Below are 18527 nucleotides of genomic sequence, written 5' to 3' on the forward strand. Positions count from 1 at the left end.
GTGTATGAAATAACACTCAGTACTGAGAAGGCAGATAAGTTTCATTTTGTTTCTTAACCAAAGCCAAATGGGTGCTCAAGGATTAAAGAAGGGGAGAAAGGGAAAATTAAAGCTAATTCCCTCCTCCTAACCCATTTCCCTTCTTTTCATATACAAAGTATTGTGCAGCGCAATGGGTAGACACAGGGAATTAGGCAAGATTGAAAAGCAGTTGGCATTGGTGCAGCTGGAAGAATATGCAGATGATATGACATAATCGTGAAAAGACTGTGAAAAAGCCTTGGCATCTAACATGAGGGTCAGATTTTCTAACGTCTGTCTTCTCTGATGTCTCTTGCATCTTCCTCTAGATAATTTATTGCCGGAAAATGAAATGCTTTTCAATTCAGAGTTGTAGATCTTGAGCCGATGTGACTCAAATTGTGGCTCTTATTGCTTGAGATCTCTGTATTATCAAATGGCTTTTATGAAGGCTTCCAGGTCTTGTTTCCCCATCCAGCCAGTCTCAAGTGACTTTTTAAAAGATACCTAAACACTGAAATGAATTGTATTTAATTAGTGTATCTGACTGTAGTGAAACCAGGCTCAACTACTCCTGGCTGTGTTGCTTCCCCCCGCCATGCAGCTGTGTTTGTTCGGGGGTTGCTTGCTCTCTTTCATGATGCCATAAAAAGCTACCACCATTTTATGAGAACACACCTTTTAATCTCTTCCCCCCCCCCCCGTCTTCCAACAAGAATCGAGTTATGGAACAGAATCTTTATGGACACTACCTCTAAAAGGAAAACTTGATTTATTTTTTTTTATCCTTTTGTACAAAAAGAAAGTAAATAAGAAAAGCAGGGGATGGTTTGGGGTGGTGTTTTTTCTCCCCCCCCTTGCCCCCCCCCCAACATTCCAGCAGTATGGGGTTAAATTCCTCAATTACTTTGTAGGCAAAATGCTCATTATAATTATTTGGAATTTTGACCAAGATGGGACTAAAAGATTTAGCCCTTGATTAGCTTTTTAGGAGTATTTGAGGATTATAGCAGTCAGTGGGATTGCTCCAGATTTATTACTGTGAATGAGCAAAACTTAAGCAACTGGCCTTAAAACCAGCTTTCAGCTTTGCACATGAATTAGAAGAGATAAGTCAGCTCAAGTAACAAACAGCTTCGGGATGCACTGTTATTATCTAGGGCAGTTCCCTGCAAACCCCCCTGTACCTATGACCTGTTCTACTTCACAGACACCTATCCTCTGCTCTCAGGGAGGGTATGGTAGATCCCACCTGGTCTGGCTTTCAGAAGAGAGCACTGAAGTAAGTTTCTTTCTCTCCAGGATGGTGGAAGACTGCCAAGTTATTATATTGCCCCGTGAGGTTTGTGTTTGATAACCCTGCTAAGTCCACATAAATGTTTTGGAAATATAATTAATTTCTTGCTATGAAATGTGACCAGTGTGATACAGCCATTTGTTGTCCTTAAGAAGTGACATGAGGCAATTGGCAACTACTGCAGGCATCAGCAGAGTCATTACCAGTGCTTTAAGTGGGAAACGGAAGGTAAAATATTTCCTAGTGTTACAGAAAACAAAACTTGAATATTGAGCTTGTATCTACCTGACATTTTGGTCCTAAATGTGGAAGAGTATGCAAAGAAATAACAATGTAATTTAGTTTTATTAGGCACTTTATTAAAAAATGCTAGGCAGCTTTTATCTAGTGGTTAAGGTTATCGTGGCAGACTAGTATTCATCAAGACTATGAGCTTTCTTTAAGGGAGGCAAAGATCTCTTGCTGACAGGGGGGAATAAAATTTCCTGTAGGGGTCTATTGCCCAGATCTCTTCTGAAAAACCAAAATTCACTCCAGTGACAAAACTGAAACAAAATGGATAAAACTGCTGGTCTTATGCCCCTGTATTGTCATCTCCGAGCGAGACCAATACTCGCTGCCTTTGCCATCTTCTTTAACACAGCATTTAAATGCCAGTCAGTTTCCTACAGATATCAGCATTTTTTGTTTACCAAACAAAAGGAAAGTCTTCAACTGCTTGATGTTCGTAGCCTCTACTTTTGGCCCCGAAAAGAAGCCACGCTTTGGCTTTGATACTTTTCTACATTCTTGCCAGACAGGTATGTTTTTTCCATTTTAAAAGAAACACACAGGGTGGTCTTGCTTCTTTGGTCTTGAAGCAACCATGTTGCAATTTCCAAATGCAGGTAAAGACATGTTGTTATGTAACTATAGTGATGATGTTAAAAAAAAAAAAACCAAACCAAAAATTGTTGAAAATGAAGCTTTTAATTGATCATTCTAATGATCGTGCTTCCCAGACTTCCACAACAGCAGTGGCAACTGCTTATGTAGAGAAGTAACATGAGCAAAGCATTATACACATGCAGTATCTTAAAAAATCCAGTCTGTTTCCACTCCAGATCTCCTTTTTTCTCTTGTAATTCTGCTTCTGTTTCAGGGCTGATAAGGAGAAAAAACTTCTATGTCTTCAGTTCCCCTCCTGATTCACACATGCCCATGTTGCCTGGCCCTTCTTGTTTGCTTGCTTTCTTCCCTGCTCCCTTGGCTATAGTCTCCGAAAGTAGCTTGCATTTCCTCTCCTGCCACTGTTATGTAGTGCCTGCTGCTAATGGCTACAGATACGCTGCCTGCTGCTTGCTTCCAACTGGTTTTGCAGCCCTCCAGGCTATCCTTTGGAATGAGGAGCCCAGTCTCTGTCAAAACCACAAGAAACTGGGGGAAGAAGCTTTTTGCAGGTTGCCAACAACTATTTCATGGACCTGCTGACGTGATGCTGATGCCCTCTTTGACACTCAGCTCATGGAGTGAGTAGTAATGGCCATGTCCCCCTTCCCCTACACCTCTCCAGAGGAGGACAGGGGGAGGAAAGCAATCAGATTACCTTCATTTCAGCTTTGTATTTATTTTACTGTTCCAGTGTCTGACCCAGCTTTCATAGAGTGCTTCTGTGGGAGCTGTTCAGGTCTCTTCCGCGGCTTTTGAAGCATTGCCTCCAATTATAAACAACTACACATGTCTATTTGGTCTCTCCAGATTGGATGTTTTGTTGCGATGGAGCAGGGATGCTGTTAGCTTGTTTATTGTGCGTTTGCTGGGTGTTATTTTCTGATCTAACCTTACAAGTGTGTTTAGTATTGTCTTCTACAGCAGTCCTAGCTCTAAAATGGTATTGGAGTGAGTGGAAAAACTCCTGTCTCAGTAAGGATGTTCATCTGGTATGTGATATGAATATATGATACAGAATAATCGCAGCATGTTTAGGTGAAATACTTTTTGTATGTTGTAGATCAGTCAGCTTACTGCTGCTGAGCAAACAAGAGGTAGACTTCAAAATGCTTTAAATAAGCTATTAGAAAGGACTTCAGGGAGTTACTGTTAGCCATGGTTTGTACTGTGGCCACTGGGCAGCCTACTCAGGGCTGAGACAGTCAGAAACAACATTGCTGCCAGCGTGCTGGTTTGGGGAGCAGCAGGAGCTGGTGGTCCCGCACAGAGGCTGTGCAGGTTGGCTGTGCTAGACCATCCCTTCTGTGGGTTAATGGCCTTATCTTGGTACAGTGCAGCACTTTTTGGTGCATATGGCTGTAAGCTTTCTGAACCCTTTGTGCCGTAGATATTTCTTTTGTGGTCTAGGGGGTCTGTTCTGCTCATGGAGCCTCCTCTTCATGTACCCTGTGCCTTTTAGCTTGCCCTACACCAGCCAAACCTGGAGAGTGTAGTACCATTAAGCATTGCTGGGGTGTCAGGTAGACTGGGCGGCACTGACATAGCTCTCCAACTTCAGCAGAGCTCAGACCAGGCTGTGGGTAAGGGCAGCCTCCATAAGATCACCCTGCTGGCTTCAAGGTGGGATTGAAGGGGTGGTGGTGTCACAGGCTTGTTAGTGCCCTTCTCTTTTCTGTTCTGCTTCCTTTAGGAGCCAGGATTCCTTTTTTTTTTACTTCCTTTAGAGGTCAGGATTTGGACATCATCCCCATGCTTCTTGTTCTTCCTTTTCTTTCCCTCTTGCTCTGCCTGCTTCCATTTTGAGGCTACCCATCTGATCTACTCAAACAGTTAAATAAAGCTTTAAAAGCCTTCCAGGGGGTACCATGTGCTTAAAAACTGTGTACTAATGAGACTGTACCTTTTAAAAAACCCAGCCCACCTTGGAAGAATTTGATTTAGAGCATGAAGAATCTGTTGTGTCTTCTGAGATGACTGAATTGTGTTTGGGGAGTTGGGGACTTCTGCATCACAGTTGTGTTTGGAGACAAAAGCTTAGGTCAAATGTGTGGTGTTTTGTTGAAGGCAAGTATGTTAGTGGTGATAATGATGACTGCCTGCACAACACGTTTCTGTTTGACCTCCATTTGCTTCTTCATTAGTGTTACAGGCATTTGGGTGAGCTTTCTGTTTTGCAATATATTAGTATTTTCAAAGCTTTCGTGTAATGTCCAATACCAGTATGTCTGCTTCTATCAGTGTATTTTTAAATATAAAGATGGTCAGTTTAATACATGTGCACTCGTCATTAATTAGAATTATATTAATGCTATTTTTTCTTTTTATGTTTCAGAGTTAACGCTGTATCACCAGAGAGAGTGGCAATGGGAGTATGCAGTTTTCTATTGATAAGTTCTCTCAAGAGCTCATGATTTCTTTCCATCTCTCCTCTTAACATTGCTACTACTCCGCAGACATGGCTCACCACGCAAGGCCTTCCAGATTGGTCAAAAAAGAAGAGTTAGGCAAAAAGAAAACCAACCAGGGCAAAAAGAAATCTAGCCAAGTGAGAAAGAAAACCACAAAGACTTCCACAAAAGCTGTTAGTTCTGGAAAAGGCAAAAAGCCAGCACAAGAAAAAGATGTTAAGAAAAAACAGCAAGAAAAGAAACCAATCATGAGCTCTTCAGGTAGACTTCTCAGGAGCAGTGTAACCAGAACCTTGTCTGGAGCATCTTGGGTGAGTTTGGAGAAAGCCGACACTATCCTCTTTCATAACCAGGATTCTTTCAACATCAATGGCTTTACAATGTCCCTCCGTAACCGATCATTCTCCCGTAGATTATCCCAAACTCCAACAATTGCAAAACCCAGAAAAGCTGCAGCACAAAAAAGGCTAGAAACAAAGGAAAAACAGGAACAAGAAGCCCTGGCAGTAGTAGAAGAAAAAAACAATGAAGCAGGTGAAGGAGTTTTGAAACAAGATTTAGTGCAAAGTGAGTTGGCTGCTCTGCCTGTGGAAGGTGCTCCATGTAGTGTAGATGAAGAGCCTGCTGCCACGTGTGCCAGTCAAGACAAAGAGGTAGAAATACCTGAAACAAATGACTCCATTCCAAGCAGTCAGGTAACTGATGATGATACAGAAACGTCAGAGGTGAAATACAAGCATGAAGACCTGCCCTGTGAGGAGACACCCAGCAATCTCGATACGGGTAGTTCGGCCGGAGCATTTGTTGAAGATGCTGCGCTTGTGCTTCCGTCTTCTCCTTCTGACTCCACGATCACCTCTGAATCAAACTCGAAGGTGTGTGCAAAGGCTCCCTTCGATCTAGTGCCTAACAGTAAAGAACCTGACTCCAGTTCTGTCGATACCTCAGACCTCAGCTCAGCAGTACTGTTAGAGTCGGTCCCGCTTGCTAAATCTCCCATCGAAGCAATGTTGGACCCGGTGCTACCTAGCGAAGAGCAAGGCTCGTATTCTGCACCTATAGTTACCTCTGAGTTTAACTCACAAGAACATTTATTAGAAGATGCAAGCTCACTGGCAGAGTCCTGCTTCAAGGCAGGTGGGGATGTAGAATCTGAGAATAAAGACATTGGTTCACATTCCAGCTCTGTAGCTGCCACTGAATCAAATTCGTTTTTACTTTTTGAAGGTGCAAGCTCACTTGCAGAATCTCACATGAGACTGGTTGTGGATTTTGTACCCGTTCACAAAGAACTTGACTCGAGTTCAGATTTGAGCTGTACGAGAGAGAATTCAGAATCTGACTCAAAAAGTATATTTACAGTATGTGAACCAGTTTCTGATACCTCTTTAAACAATATTGCAGTGGAGGACATTGAACAGCTTGTTAAATGTATTGATGCAGAGACATTAATTTTTAATTCAGGTTATGTCCCCACTTTATCTACAGATTTAGATAAAAGCACAGTCGATAAAATCTCTGGTGAAAGCTGTGGACAATTCTCCGAAGGTTTTGTTTCCGAGTTGCCTTCAAGCTCGGAAATCTCTGCTCTTGCCTCAGAAAAAGCCATAAATGCAGATTTGCCAGCTGACTCAAGACTGCAGCATAATGATTATTCATCACAGCTGGGGAAAGTCGGAGTAAGCTTGAATTTGGTTCAGGACAATGTGAGCGACAGCACTGAAGCAGTTGAGGCCTCGGGGCCATCCTCTCTTAAAAATCCAGCTGGTGATTACCCTGTTCCATATTCATCTCTGCTCCCTATGCTAGAGAAAAAGAAACGAAGGCGTTGTGGAGTCTGTGAGCCCTGTCTGCGGAAAACAAATTGTGAAGAATGCAGCTGTTGCAGGAAACGCAAAACTAGTCACCGGATATGTAAAAAGAGAAAATGTGAAGAATTGAAAAAGCCACCACCGCCAATCACGCTACCTTTTGAGGTAAGCCAAATAAGTTCAGAATTAAGTCACTCTTTCGAGACTTGAGGTATTCTGCAAAGGGAAATGCTGGTCACTGTGCAGCTTTAGAGAGCTTAGGGCTACTGTTGGAGCTAACAGGTTCTATAGGAACTTTCTCTTGTCGTCTATAGAGGTGTAGATTAAAGTGAGCTGGAGTTGTTCTTGTTCGTGCTGTGTAAATGCATAAAGTCAGAGGTAAGTATGGCTTTAGCTCTGTGTTCCAGGTGTTGGCATATTGGCCAAGACAATTAATTAATTGAGGGCCCTGAAGAGATGAGAAGGACTTAAGTGCAAAGTGCGGGGTGGGGGGAGGAATAAGGGTAGTATTAGGTGACTGTAAATTATTAGTGAGAGGGTCTGTATTTCAGGATACTTGAGGCTAAAAAGCAAAGGAAGGCAGACTGTTTGCTCTTTAATTCGAATGAAATAATTTACTTGTGCTGACAGATTTGCTGGAAACAAAGTTAAAAACTTCAGGGTCAAATTGTAGCTGCATTTCCCCTTTCACATCTCTCTGCCTTTCTAATTGTCTATTCTTCTGTTTCTCTCATTTCATTTCTCCTGCCTGTCTCCTTTTGTCTCTTACCACATCCTCCATACGTACTTTCTTTTTTTCCCTGTGTTTCTTACTCATTTTTCTGATCCATCAGCCTTTTATAACCCAGGTCATTACTTTTGGAACAAAGAGGAGGGGAAAAGACAGTCTGTATGCCCCTGTGATAACAGCACTGACCTTCTGAGAGATAACAGTTCAAGATCAGGCTTTAAATCAGGTAAGTGGGGAGTTGAACATAATTTCCCACATCCCAACTGAATTCCCTGACCTCTGAGCTGCAGAGCTAGCCTCTGCATCTCCATGTCCTGCTGGAAGCTTCTGCTTCGTATGATCAAAAGCTTCCTGAGCCAAAGAAGGGGAGGTGCTGTCTTGGTAGTTAAGTCACTGGGACATTTGCCTTGGGATGTGGGAAACTGAGGTTCAAGTCTCTGCACCAGCTTGTACTCAGAGTGGAGCAGTTCACACTGGGGAGAATGCACCTGCAAAACCTTTCTCAGTAGCAGTTCCATTAAAACAGCGTGTTCTTACAGCAGGTAGAAATTCCTGCCAGCTGCAGAGATCTCAGGAGACCTATTTTCACCACTCTGTCCTGTGCTTACCAGGGGTTGCAGAGAAGTCCATTCTATTTTTAAGGTAGGCAAGCAGAAAGAAAAGTCCTGTAGCAGTGAAAGGATATGATATATTCCCCTTTGTGGGGGCAGTGTACTTTTAAGTTATAAAGTTTAGGGAAATTGGTTTAAACAGCTTGGTTCAGAGTTCATTCAAAATCGTCTTTGTGTCTAAACTGCTCCTAAATATTCCTAAAAGGAAAAAAGTGAGGGGAGGGACAGCTATAAAGTGACTTAAGATGTATATTAAAACCCTAAAGGTGATAAAGACTGATCTTGACTTTTTACAGCAAAAGTGTAGTGACATGATGTCCTTTTGTATGTTTAGTCAGTGGAATTGGAGAAGCTCATGGTGGAGTTGAGGTAGGAAGTGATCTGAAAGCCATGTTTTAAAAGGGTTTTGGCAGGGTCGCTGAAAGGAAGCACTCCAGCTTTTCTGTCAACCTTTGTTTTCCAGGCTAAACATACTTATTTTCTTGTTGCTCAGGCTGACCTTCTCCTTGCAGATTAGCTTTGCCCCTTCACCTTTGTCCTCTTTGGGTGCTCCTTGGGCTTTCTTTATGAGAGATTCCTTGTTTTTTATTCTCTTATTTGGCAGCTTTTTTTTTAGTGTGCTTTTATTAAACTGGTCATGTTTTGTACAGTGCATTTAGAGCTGCACCAGAGGCCTCCTTCATGTCTCGTTAAATTTTGTATGATGTTTTAGAGTGGAGGAAATGAAGTATTCCTGACATTTAAGAACATGTCAGGTATTTTCTTATAAAGTTTTGTGTTTGAATGAAAGGTGGTGACTTTTCAGATGTTCCTAGAAGGAAGCCTTGCCTTGTTTGTAATCTCTAGAAACCACACTCTGAGAAAATGAAAGAGGAAAGTATTTTTGCAATGTTAGGAGAGCTCTTCAGAGATGTTGAGATACAGAGGGAGATGTTGGGGGATGGGAAGCACTCTTACCACTCTGTTCAGCAGCCATCCTTTAGATAAGATTGTAGCATTCCAGAAGGGAATGCCATTGTTTTTTCCCAAACTGGTAGGACAGGGACTGCAACAGCTGGGACTTCTATGACAGTAATGTGTTTCAAATAGAGGGCAGCTGGGGAAAAAATGAAACTGTAGGTCTCTGTCCATGGTATAGGAAGTGAACGTAATAATTAAGAGAAATGAGATCGGCTTCGGTGTGTTCCTTGTTCAGAAGAGTCATGCATCTCTCTCATGTTGGAGGAATGTAAGCATTTTTTGGAGGTGATTCACTGGGAGGAGGGTGTAGGGAATGGACATGATCTGCACGAGCCTAGTTTAAACGTTGATATTTTGCCTTAGAGGGAATTATCTTCTCACTCCAACTAAACCGTGCAAAAGTCCCAGTGAAGTCCATGAGAGTTCTGTGTGTTGAACGGCTGTAGGATAGCCAGTGCAGGGGTTGGTGGTCCATCTGTACTGTTAGAAAAACAAAAAGTGCTATTTGTCCTTAAGAACTTAGGTGGATTTACAGTTACAGGGAGTAAGACCTGACTGGTAGAAGCCGTGAATGTAGACTGCAGTGCATATTCCAACACACGTGCCCACGCGTGCACAAGCATTCAACCCTCAGAGTATCGGTTGCATGTTTGGAGCTGGTATTAGTTACATTGCTGTTACTTTCATTAATTCACACATCATCCAGATAAAGATTTGAAAACTATATTGAACTTGAAAAATATCACTCAAAAATAACTTCCACAGAAACCTACAGTGATACTTTACCTTGCTGAGTGTGATGGGTTTTGCAGGGACGCAACATCATGAAGGTCTGGATAAAGCATTGTGGGCTCTAGTTCACAGCCCCTCTGCGCAGCGGTATTGTTCTCTGTAATACCCCTCTTCCTGAGGGATTCACACTGTGGCTGCTTGGTTAGGAGCTGGTGAAGGAAAAATTCTAAAATATATTGGGGAAATTTTTTTTTCGAACTGAATGTTTTGAAAGAGTAGTCTGGTAAATAAAAAAAAAACCAAACAAAAACGTAAGCCAGCTTTGAAGAGAAGAGGAAAAAGATTTTATATCGGGCTACTGTCCCTCTCAGGCTAAATAATATGGGAATGCTTCACAGTGAATAGAAGGTTTGACAAGTCTATGTCCATGAGAAACTGATGCAAGGCTTGCCACAGCACCTATGTTCTAAGGTCCTGCCTGGACAGGAGCCCTCTTGGGCTGGAAGAGCTTTGGTTTGTGTTGGGTAAGGAACCACTGATTTACTGGGACCTGGAGTCAACAAACTGGAAAAAAAGAGAATCAAGTTGCTGAGTGTAAGGTCACTGGGTTGACCAAGGTGTCTCGAGACGTCTTATTTAATAGCTGTAATCTGAGCAACATGAAATATTAAATAACAATAAGGGCCTGCTTACTTGTGGGTTTTTAACATGCTGCTGAAAACCCAGACATATTTAAAGAGGATGCTGCAATTAGAGTTGGTTGGGAGCTTTCCAGTAAGCTACTCCTTGAATGGAAAATGCTGATTTAACAGAAAGCTTTCACAGCTACTATCTGTCTCGATGCAACTATTTTGGGGGGAAAGTTTCTCAAGGTTCCAAATGAAATTTCTGCTTAAATCTTAAAAAGAGGGAGAGAATTATTCAAGCCCTCAGTGGTTAGGGCATTTTGCCTGATGCAGATCAGGGGCTTGAACTTTGGTCTCCCACATCGCATCTGTCTCCTCTTGGAATTTTTGAAACGTTTCCTCTGCTTTTGGAACGCAACCAAATGTCGAAATCTCAAAAAAATAAATGCAAAATGGAATTCTTGTTTTCTAGCCAGACCTAGTTATAATCAAGAAATTTAGCCTTTGTGGTATTTATTTTACAATCGTCTCCAGAAATATTTAAGCCAGTTAAATTTTAAAATAAGTGCGCATAAAAACACTCCTCTTGAATATGATACTTGAGAGTTTTGTAAGGGGATAGCACATGGGCTGTGGAGGAGTTTGGTAACGTGTGGCGAAGATGGGCAAAGCTGCATACAGCCTACTCCGTGGATGCAGGGCAGGGGCTTGGAGTAGTGCAGTTTACTCTTATTTTACGCGTTCATGCTCCGTGGGTGTGTAAAATACTTACAACTCACACGTTGCCATTCTCTGTGATCCTGGGTGTGGACTATAATGCAGCCTAAATTACAGGGAAATGGGTTAGTCTGGGGTCTGGCTGTTTCCAGAGGATGGGTTTAAAAAGTTGCCTCTTCACTGCTCCTTGTTTTCTGTGCCAGTTTTTACAGCCAGTTTTATATAGAAATCTTTTATTTGAAGAGGTTTCTTTCCTTGTGTACAAGCAGCCATCCTAACAGGAGGGGAAACTGCCTAAGCGCTGTCCGTTGCCCCCCCCCCAATTGGGGACTAAATCAGAATACTGAGTTTGGGGTTTCTGAGCAAACAAAATAAATATTTCTTAAATATTTTTTTTCTGGACCGTGAAGCATCTTCAGTAGCCAAAACTCCAAAGAAGAATCAGATCACTGAGCATACGTACCTCTCGTTTTTAATACGCTTAAAGACCCTTGCGGACTTGTGGTATTTCAGGAAAACAATTCAAATGCGTACTTTTATTGTGCCTGATCCTTAATTCTGTTTAATACAGTACTCTGGTGGAACAAATGGGGAGTTTAAATACAAGGTAGCATCAGACAAGAAAAACAAGAGCAAGTTTTCTCTTGATTGATATGCCGCAGAAGGAGTGGTGTGTCCACGTCTGAGTGTTTGCACCAAGAACCAGGCAGGAATTGCACTTATAATTTAGTAGCAGATAAAGAAAACAGTTTTAAGTTGTAGTCTGCAGCTGCTGAAGAGGTGTTCTTTTTGGATTTTTTTGTGTAGTACCTCAATCCATGACCAACTTTCTGGTTTAAATGTCAATTGCGGATTGTTTTACTGGGTGAGTAGTGATGTGCTAGATGTTATTTGTTTGTTGCCCACGGGTAGCAAGTGTCCGTGTGAGACAGGACTGGGCGTGAACGCTTGTGGTTGGAGCTGTGACCCCTCCATCCTTCTTCCATCCGGATGAATGTCTTAAGCAGGTGGAGACATGGGACAGTAATGGCACTTAATGTCTGTACGGTGTCTCATTCACATCGTAACCTGTTTGCAGCAGACACTTTGTTGGGCGCTGTGGCAGCGGCTGAAGACGGAGCCTTATTGTGCAGCAGGGGCAAGGAGGCTGCCCGCAGCGGGCGGTGGTGTGCAGGCAGGGTGTGTGCAAGCCCACCGGCTTTTGGGTCTGGTGGGTGTTGGGCTCCTGGTCCCAGGCGGAGTTTTCGGAGGAGGTCCGTGCCGCGTAGTGGTTCCCATGGCCGGGGCTTCCTCCAGTTGAGGGGCGATGTCCGCTCTTTCTGGGGTGCGAGGGGCAGCGTGACCCGTGGGGCCCTATGCACACTTGGTGACCGTTGCCGCAGGGTGAGACCACTGCTTGCAGTGGGCGTCCAGCCCCGTCCAGGGCTCAAGCAGCACATGCACACGCATGTGTTCCGGTGCACGCTCATGTGCACGCGAGCGCGCGCACGCCTGCATCCCTGTGTGTGCGTGCGGGTGCACGGGGGCTGTGTCCTCGCCTGACCCCGCACGCAGCTGCCCTGGCGGAGCCGAAAGACCCTCGGCACCACTGCCCGCTGCTCCCCCCGCCCGCTCCCCCGGGTGCGGTGCCCCACGCCCGCACACCCCCTTCTCTGTCTCCACCGCCCGCGCCTGTGGGCGGGCGTGCGGCGGCTCCCTCTCCGCTGGCGCGGCGAGTCCGTGCCGCCTCTTGCGGGCGGCCGCTGCGGCGCCCGCACAGGAGACCCTTTGTTTGGGCAGGGCCGGCGCGAGCGCGGGAGGAGGCCGCGCGCGGGACGGGGCGGGGGGGGGGGGGGGGTTGTGCTGCGGGGCCGCAGCCGCCCCATTGGCTGGGGCCGGCCCGCGGCTCCTCGCGCCGGCGGGAGCGAGCGCGCGGGGCGGGGGTGGGGCGCGGAGCCGCACGAGGCTCGCGCCCGCGACGCCGCCTGGAGGAGGGCGCCGCTGCGGCAGGAAGCAAGATGGCCGCCTGGGGGGCGCCGCTGTGAGGAATGCGGGGCAGCAGCGAGGCCGGCTGCTGGGGGGCGGCGGCGGGGCCTCTCCCCTCGGCCGTCGCCGTGTGTCGGGGTGGCGGCGGAGGGGCCGCGTAGAGCCCTCTGAAGTGCCGCATGTAAAGCATTCTGGGTATTTGAGAAATATTGCAGTTTGATAGTAAAATCGGAGGTGCCTTGCCTTTGTGACCACAACTTATTCTGCAATTTGATGTTTTTTTAGGTTCTAACTGAAAACAAAAGGCCTCAGAGGAGGAAGCAAAGAGTTTTAAAGGTAACCGATGATTGCTTTAATATTTATCCCCTCCTGTTTTAAGCAGCATTTTCTTGTCATATAGATTAGGAAACCAAAGGGTTAATTTCTGGGAAGCGGTGCTTTCCAGCTATTCAGGAGATTAGCTAATTTTAAAAGCACAGAACATGTTCTTTTTTTTTTTTTTTTTTTTCTTTCCAGCATGTTGTATACATATTTGAATCTTTCTGCACAAGTCTGCAGACTACAAAGTTTGCTTTCCATTGCATTGAAGATTCACTTTGATTTGCTCTGTTCCTAGTTTCATACTTGCAAAGGTAACAGTTGAATGTTGGTGGGGTTTTCAGATTTTATGGCATCTGAAATCTAATGTGAGAAGTCAATGTTACAATGCAAAGCAAATTAACAAATGTGGAAATGTTATGCGTACATTACTGTCCTTTTGATTTTCTTTTTTCTTCAAACTTTAGAACAGCTCAAGCGAAACTGAAAATTCTGTAAACTTACAACAGTTTCACATAGTAACACGTTCCTTTAAGACTTTGTTTAAGATGGCCATCTTTCATGGTAACAAAAGACTGGTGTTTCAAATGGAAATATTTTGGTTTGTATTAAAAAATACAGACTTACTACACTCACGGCTGATTTATTTTTTTTATTTTATTTTTAGAAAAAGTAACAAGTAGCACATTGATATTGCATCTTTCAGTTAGTCTTTAGAATGTTTTCAATAGAAATAAGTCGCTAATTCTGTTGTTTCAAGCTACTATGTTGGAGGATGGATGGTGCGAGTAAGATGAATGGTACATGTCAGAGGAAGCTAAGGAAAATGAGAAAATGTGTTATTAAACTTAACTTTGTAGAACTACTCTCTTATATCAGCTAAATGTGATATAAGATAGTTTAGTACTGTTTCAGTACATAAAAATTTCAGAAGTGGACATAGTGGATTTGGTAAATGCTGAATCTTTGTACTGTAATTTTATTTGAAAACATCACAATTTCTTATCAGTTTTGTCTTCACTGTTACACGTTACAGAAACTTGCTTAAAGGAGTTGCAATTTTGTAAGACGAAGCAAAGTTAAGGTTAAGCAAGGAGCAAATAACTTTATTTGACTTGCAAGTATCTCCAGCCTCAAGGATGTCTGTCTCTTCATGCGGGAGTAGTTGTGCAAACCCATCTCCCTGCCTGCTAATAGTAATTGTTGTTGTACAACACTAGCAAGTGCTTTTTTCTTCCATTAAATAAATGAAGCCATTAAAAAAACCAATGTTTTTCATTAGGTCATGGATTTGCTTTTAATGAGTTATTTTAGTTACTGCTGCTCTTGTAACGTAGCACATAGGTGTAGTTAAAAGTTTAACGTTTGTTCATTCTATGTTTTGTGTGGTTGACAGTAGCATGCAAAATAAGGACTGTTTGTAAATGAGTCGTTCAGCTTTATAACGTGTAGTTGGTATGACACCTGTTCTGTCAAAGTGTGAAAAATAATCTTTTTTGGTGATAGGCAGATATGTTGCATTAGGCGTCTGACTGCAGTAGGGGTTCATAGTGGGTCTTCAGATTTTTCTCTCTGAGTTCACTTTATCACTGTTCCTGATTTGATGGCAGGGCAGGTTGCTATGTAATATGATGCTGTCATTCCTCTTCTCTCCAAAAAACCCTTCTGAAGAGGTTTTTTCCTTGGCTCTAAAATGGAAAGGGTTGTCTGTTTTTGTGTGTGCATAGCATCATATGTTAGTCATTGGACTTGTGTTTATTTCTGGTTTGACTTTGTTGAATTGATTCTACAGTGTTTCCTCTTTGGTTTTAGGTACTGTTCTTTGTGTTTTCCAGTATTTGTCTTTGTTTTGTGGTGCTGAAATGCATTTCATAAGAGTTTATTCACTTGCAAGCACCAAGTAAGACATGGTACCTCTGAAGGCATCTCATGAAACGTCTAGGTTGGGGTTGGGGTTGGTGGGGTTTTCCTTTGTTTTTTGAAGGGGAGGAGGGAGGTTGGTCATCTTTAAGTTAGGTTTCATATCCCTGTCAGTTGCAGTAAACTTAGAAAAAAGCTACATATTCGCAGACTTCTTTACAAGGGCGTTTTTAGAAATACAATATTCTGGTGTATGACTCTCCCTAACCTGGCTTTTGTTATTGATGGGACTCCCATGTAGGGTGTTATTGTCATATCTATTGAATTATAACTTCAGCCTTTAATTTAATGATTGGTAGTGATTGAGGACATCTGACCAGTGACACTTTCAAAATTTTGACAGAATATTTCCTTTTTTTTTTTTTTTGGTTTTTCCTTTGTATTTTCCTTCAAATAGTATTGTAAACTTTCTTAAAGGAGGATTTGTAGTACTCTCTTCCAATAATACATGGAGTTAGTGTTTCTCTAATCCTCCTGAGTTTATAGATGCACGTTTGTTTACTTGGAGGGCTAGTGCTCTCTCTAATTGTGCTTCTTAGGACCAACATGTTTACAAATTCTTCTGTACAGGGTGAAAATAGGCAATGCTTTCCTGTTGAAAACAGGCTGGACAGATAAAAGCATTAAGACTAAAAGTGATACATGCTGTTGTACTGTACCTTTCATTTACTATTTGTCATTTTCCACATGTGTGTGTTAGTGCCCCTTTCTGTTTATTGTAGGAGGAGTCATTTTGGAAATTCTTCTGTGCTATAAATACTGTATTAGGTTCTCCATGTTTATTTTGAAAGAACATCTGAAATATTCATCACTTCTAGCAAGCAGATGCTCATTGAAAAAAAGAGTCTTTGTGAGTTCATGGTAACGGATACTAAGGAAGGAATATACTCATGGTTTTTCTTACCGTTCGTGTTGTGTGTTTTTTGCAGTTAAGCAGACGATTCTTTAAGTTTATTCCTGATAATAGAAAGTCTTTATAGAAGGGATTCGTACTTTAAAAATTAATTTGCCTACATTTCAACAGGCAAGCTATCCACCCTGCTTCACTTGCTATCATTTTCCTTTTAGCCACTTAGCAGTGTTCTCACTCAGTTTGGGCAGTGCAGTGCACCTCTCCTTAACAGTGAGGAAATGTTTGCAGTCGCCTGCGAGTTTATTAACACAGAGCTCAGAAGAATGGGACAGTTGAATGTGGCATCATGTTGTCAGGGAAATCTGCAGTTATCAAGTATAGACAGCAGTGCCACCAGTGAGGAAACCTCCCACAGATCAAGGTACAGCTGATGAAGAACTACAGTCTGTGGTCTTTCTACTGGGTTCTGTGGAGCCGAGGCTACCATTTGGATGGCTGCAGATGTTTGCTACGTTGATGGAGATTTAAAAAAAAAAAAAAAAATTACAAAAAAAAAATTTAAAAAAAAAAGGGAAGAGTGTGGGAGAGATCCAGAATAATATATGCAGTGCTAAGTGAGTATTATAACTGCATGCACGTTCTTTGTTCTCTGACTGGTTCTGTTTGCATGTTTATGTATAAACACTGTAATGGTAATCATGTGTGCCAGAGAAATGCGAACGATGCCTGCTAAACTCTGTAAAATCCGTTTAGTTTAAGCCAAGCCAAAAGCCAGAGATGACTCAGTATCTAGAACTTCTGGTTTGTTTATAAACATCATATTAGGAACCAGTAAAAGTTTCATTCCTAATTTTTCTTCTCCACATATACAGAATATAGTCTTTCTTGTAAGAAACAACTTTAGCATTAAAAGTTTTTTTGGCAGACCTGCTGTTGCCGTTTTTACAATGCAGTTTAGTTTTGCTGCTTAAAGAAATTAGAAATACACTTTTTTTTGTGAAGCTCATGTGAGTTTACAAGAGTTAAGGAAAGTAACTGCTAATGTTCATGATAATGTTTTGAGTGAGTGTGGATTGGACTGCTTTTGAACATTTCTAAATTATGGGGTATGCTTTTTAGTGCAAAATATCTGCCAGAACATTTAGCTGGAAGAAATTTAATTTTATTACTTTTTTCCCCTTTAAAATAAGATACGAGCAAGTCAATGGATGGAATTGCACTGCAGTGGAATTTTACAGATGAAGAAGACAGAATGGTGTGATACAAATTGGTAAAGGATGTTGTTCAGAAAATACTTACCTTATTGTTTGTGTTTTCAAAAGGGACATTGTCACCTTAGAACTTATTTCTTCAGTAAATACCCATTAAAATTGCTTTGAAATTGATTGGAAGTGTCTGCCTATTTCTTATGTGCTGTTTTGCTCCCTTTTTTTGGTAGGGAGAGCTTATTTTTGGTATGTGAGTGGCCTATGCAAATTAGTTAACTTTTATTTTTAAAAATAAATAATTAACTTAGTTAACTTTGAAAAAGTCTAGGTGTAATTTTTTAAAGATATATTCTTCTCATTTTAACTCTTTTCAAGCTGGATGTATGTCTGTCTAAATAAGATTGAAATTTTTTTTTGTTGTTTTTTTTACTCTTGATAGGCTCATGCGCCTCACTAGATGTGCGCAGGCATGATTATGGTTGTAATTTAGTAGCCCACTTCCACGTGCAGCCTTTCGAGTGCTTCCACGTGAATGCACTTGTGAACATCTGAAGTACTTCTGTGTTTTGTTTGTACAGTACTGCTAAGGCTACTCATGGATGTAGACGTTTTTTGAATGGAGTCCTGACAAAGAAGGCCTTTGTAAATGGTCTGTAAATTATTAATCGTACTCTAGTAATTTCCTAATCATTAATTTTTCCAGCCAGTTTCTGGGGGAGTTGAAGCCTGTCCCTTGTGGACTTTCTCCTGCGGTGCAGTGTGAGCTGGGTAGGATGCAGAGACACTCTCTTTCTATTGCCCCCGTGTTCTACAGAGCTCCCTTACATCAGTGCTGCTCCCTTTCCCATCCACCTCCTCCTCAGGACCCCTGCTTGTGCAGCAGCGCTGTCGTGCTACTCTTTGCCCCCACAACCCAACTCCCCGGAATGTGAAGGAAGAAAGGGACCCTGTCCTTTAAAAGGAGGACAGGGAGCAGTAGCGTTTTCTGTTTTAATTCATTTGTTGCTGTAGCAGAGCAGTTGTGAGGGTAGCACCACTCCTCTTTTTAGGGAGCGGCGGAGGCAGAGGCACAGTGAGACTGGGAAACACTGAGTAAGGTCAGGCTGAACCTAGTGATTACAGCGGTTTTGGAGTGGTTTTGCACATTTTGAATCACTATTTATTTGTAGATCTCGGCTGTCACTGTGTGTTTTAGTGCAGTGCTGGGTCTTCCACTTCAGTGGATTTAGAGGTGTAGCTTCTTAAAAAAGCAGAAAATGTGTTTGTGATCAAAAATGTCATAAAATAATCAGTAAAAGTAACATAGTTTGTGGGAGGGAAGGAAAATCTACATGTGTAGATGAAGGTCAGATGCATAGGTGTATTGATGCATTGTTTATGTGTCCTTAATGAATTAACAGCATTATGAAATAAACACTGG

At 42.4% G+C, this 18527-nt stretch overlaps 1 protein-coding gene across 1 annotated transcript in view; it reads left to right on the top strand.

The window, feature by feature from the left end:
* The first annotated feature begins 4703 nt into the window (after positions 1 to 4703).
* TET1 (tet methylcytosine dioxygenase 1) overlaps positions 4704 to 18527 on the top strand; it is a 61714-nt gene continuing 47890 nt past the window's right edge. Inside the window, exons 1-2 of the mRNA XM_086752767.1 lie at positions 4704 to 6632; positions 13094 to 13144. Coding sequence (XP_086608893.1) covers positions 4704 to 6632; positions 13094 to 13144 — 1980 coding nt within the window. The remainder of the gene's footprint in view (positions 6633 to 13093; positions 13145 to 18527) is intronic.

This window comes from Chlamydotis macqueenii, chromosome 7 (genome assembly GCF_036417535.1).
Source record: "Chlamydotis macqueenii isolate bChlMac1 chromosome 7, bChlMac1.mat, whole genome shotgun sequence".
In the NCBI taxonomy this organism is placed as follows: Eukaryota; Metazoa; Chordata; class Aves; order Otidiformes; family Otididae; genus Chlamydotis; species Chlamydotis macqueenii.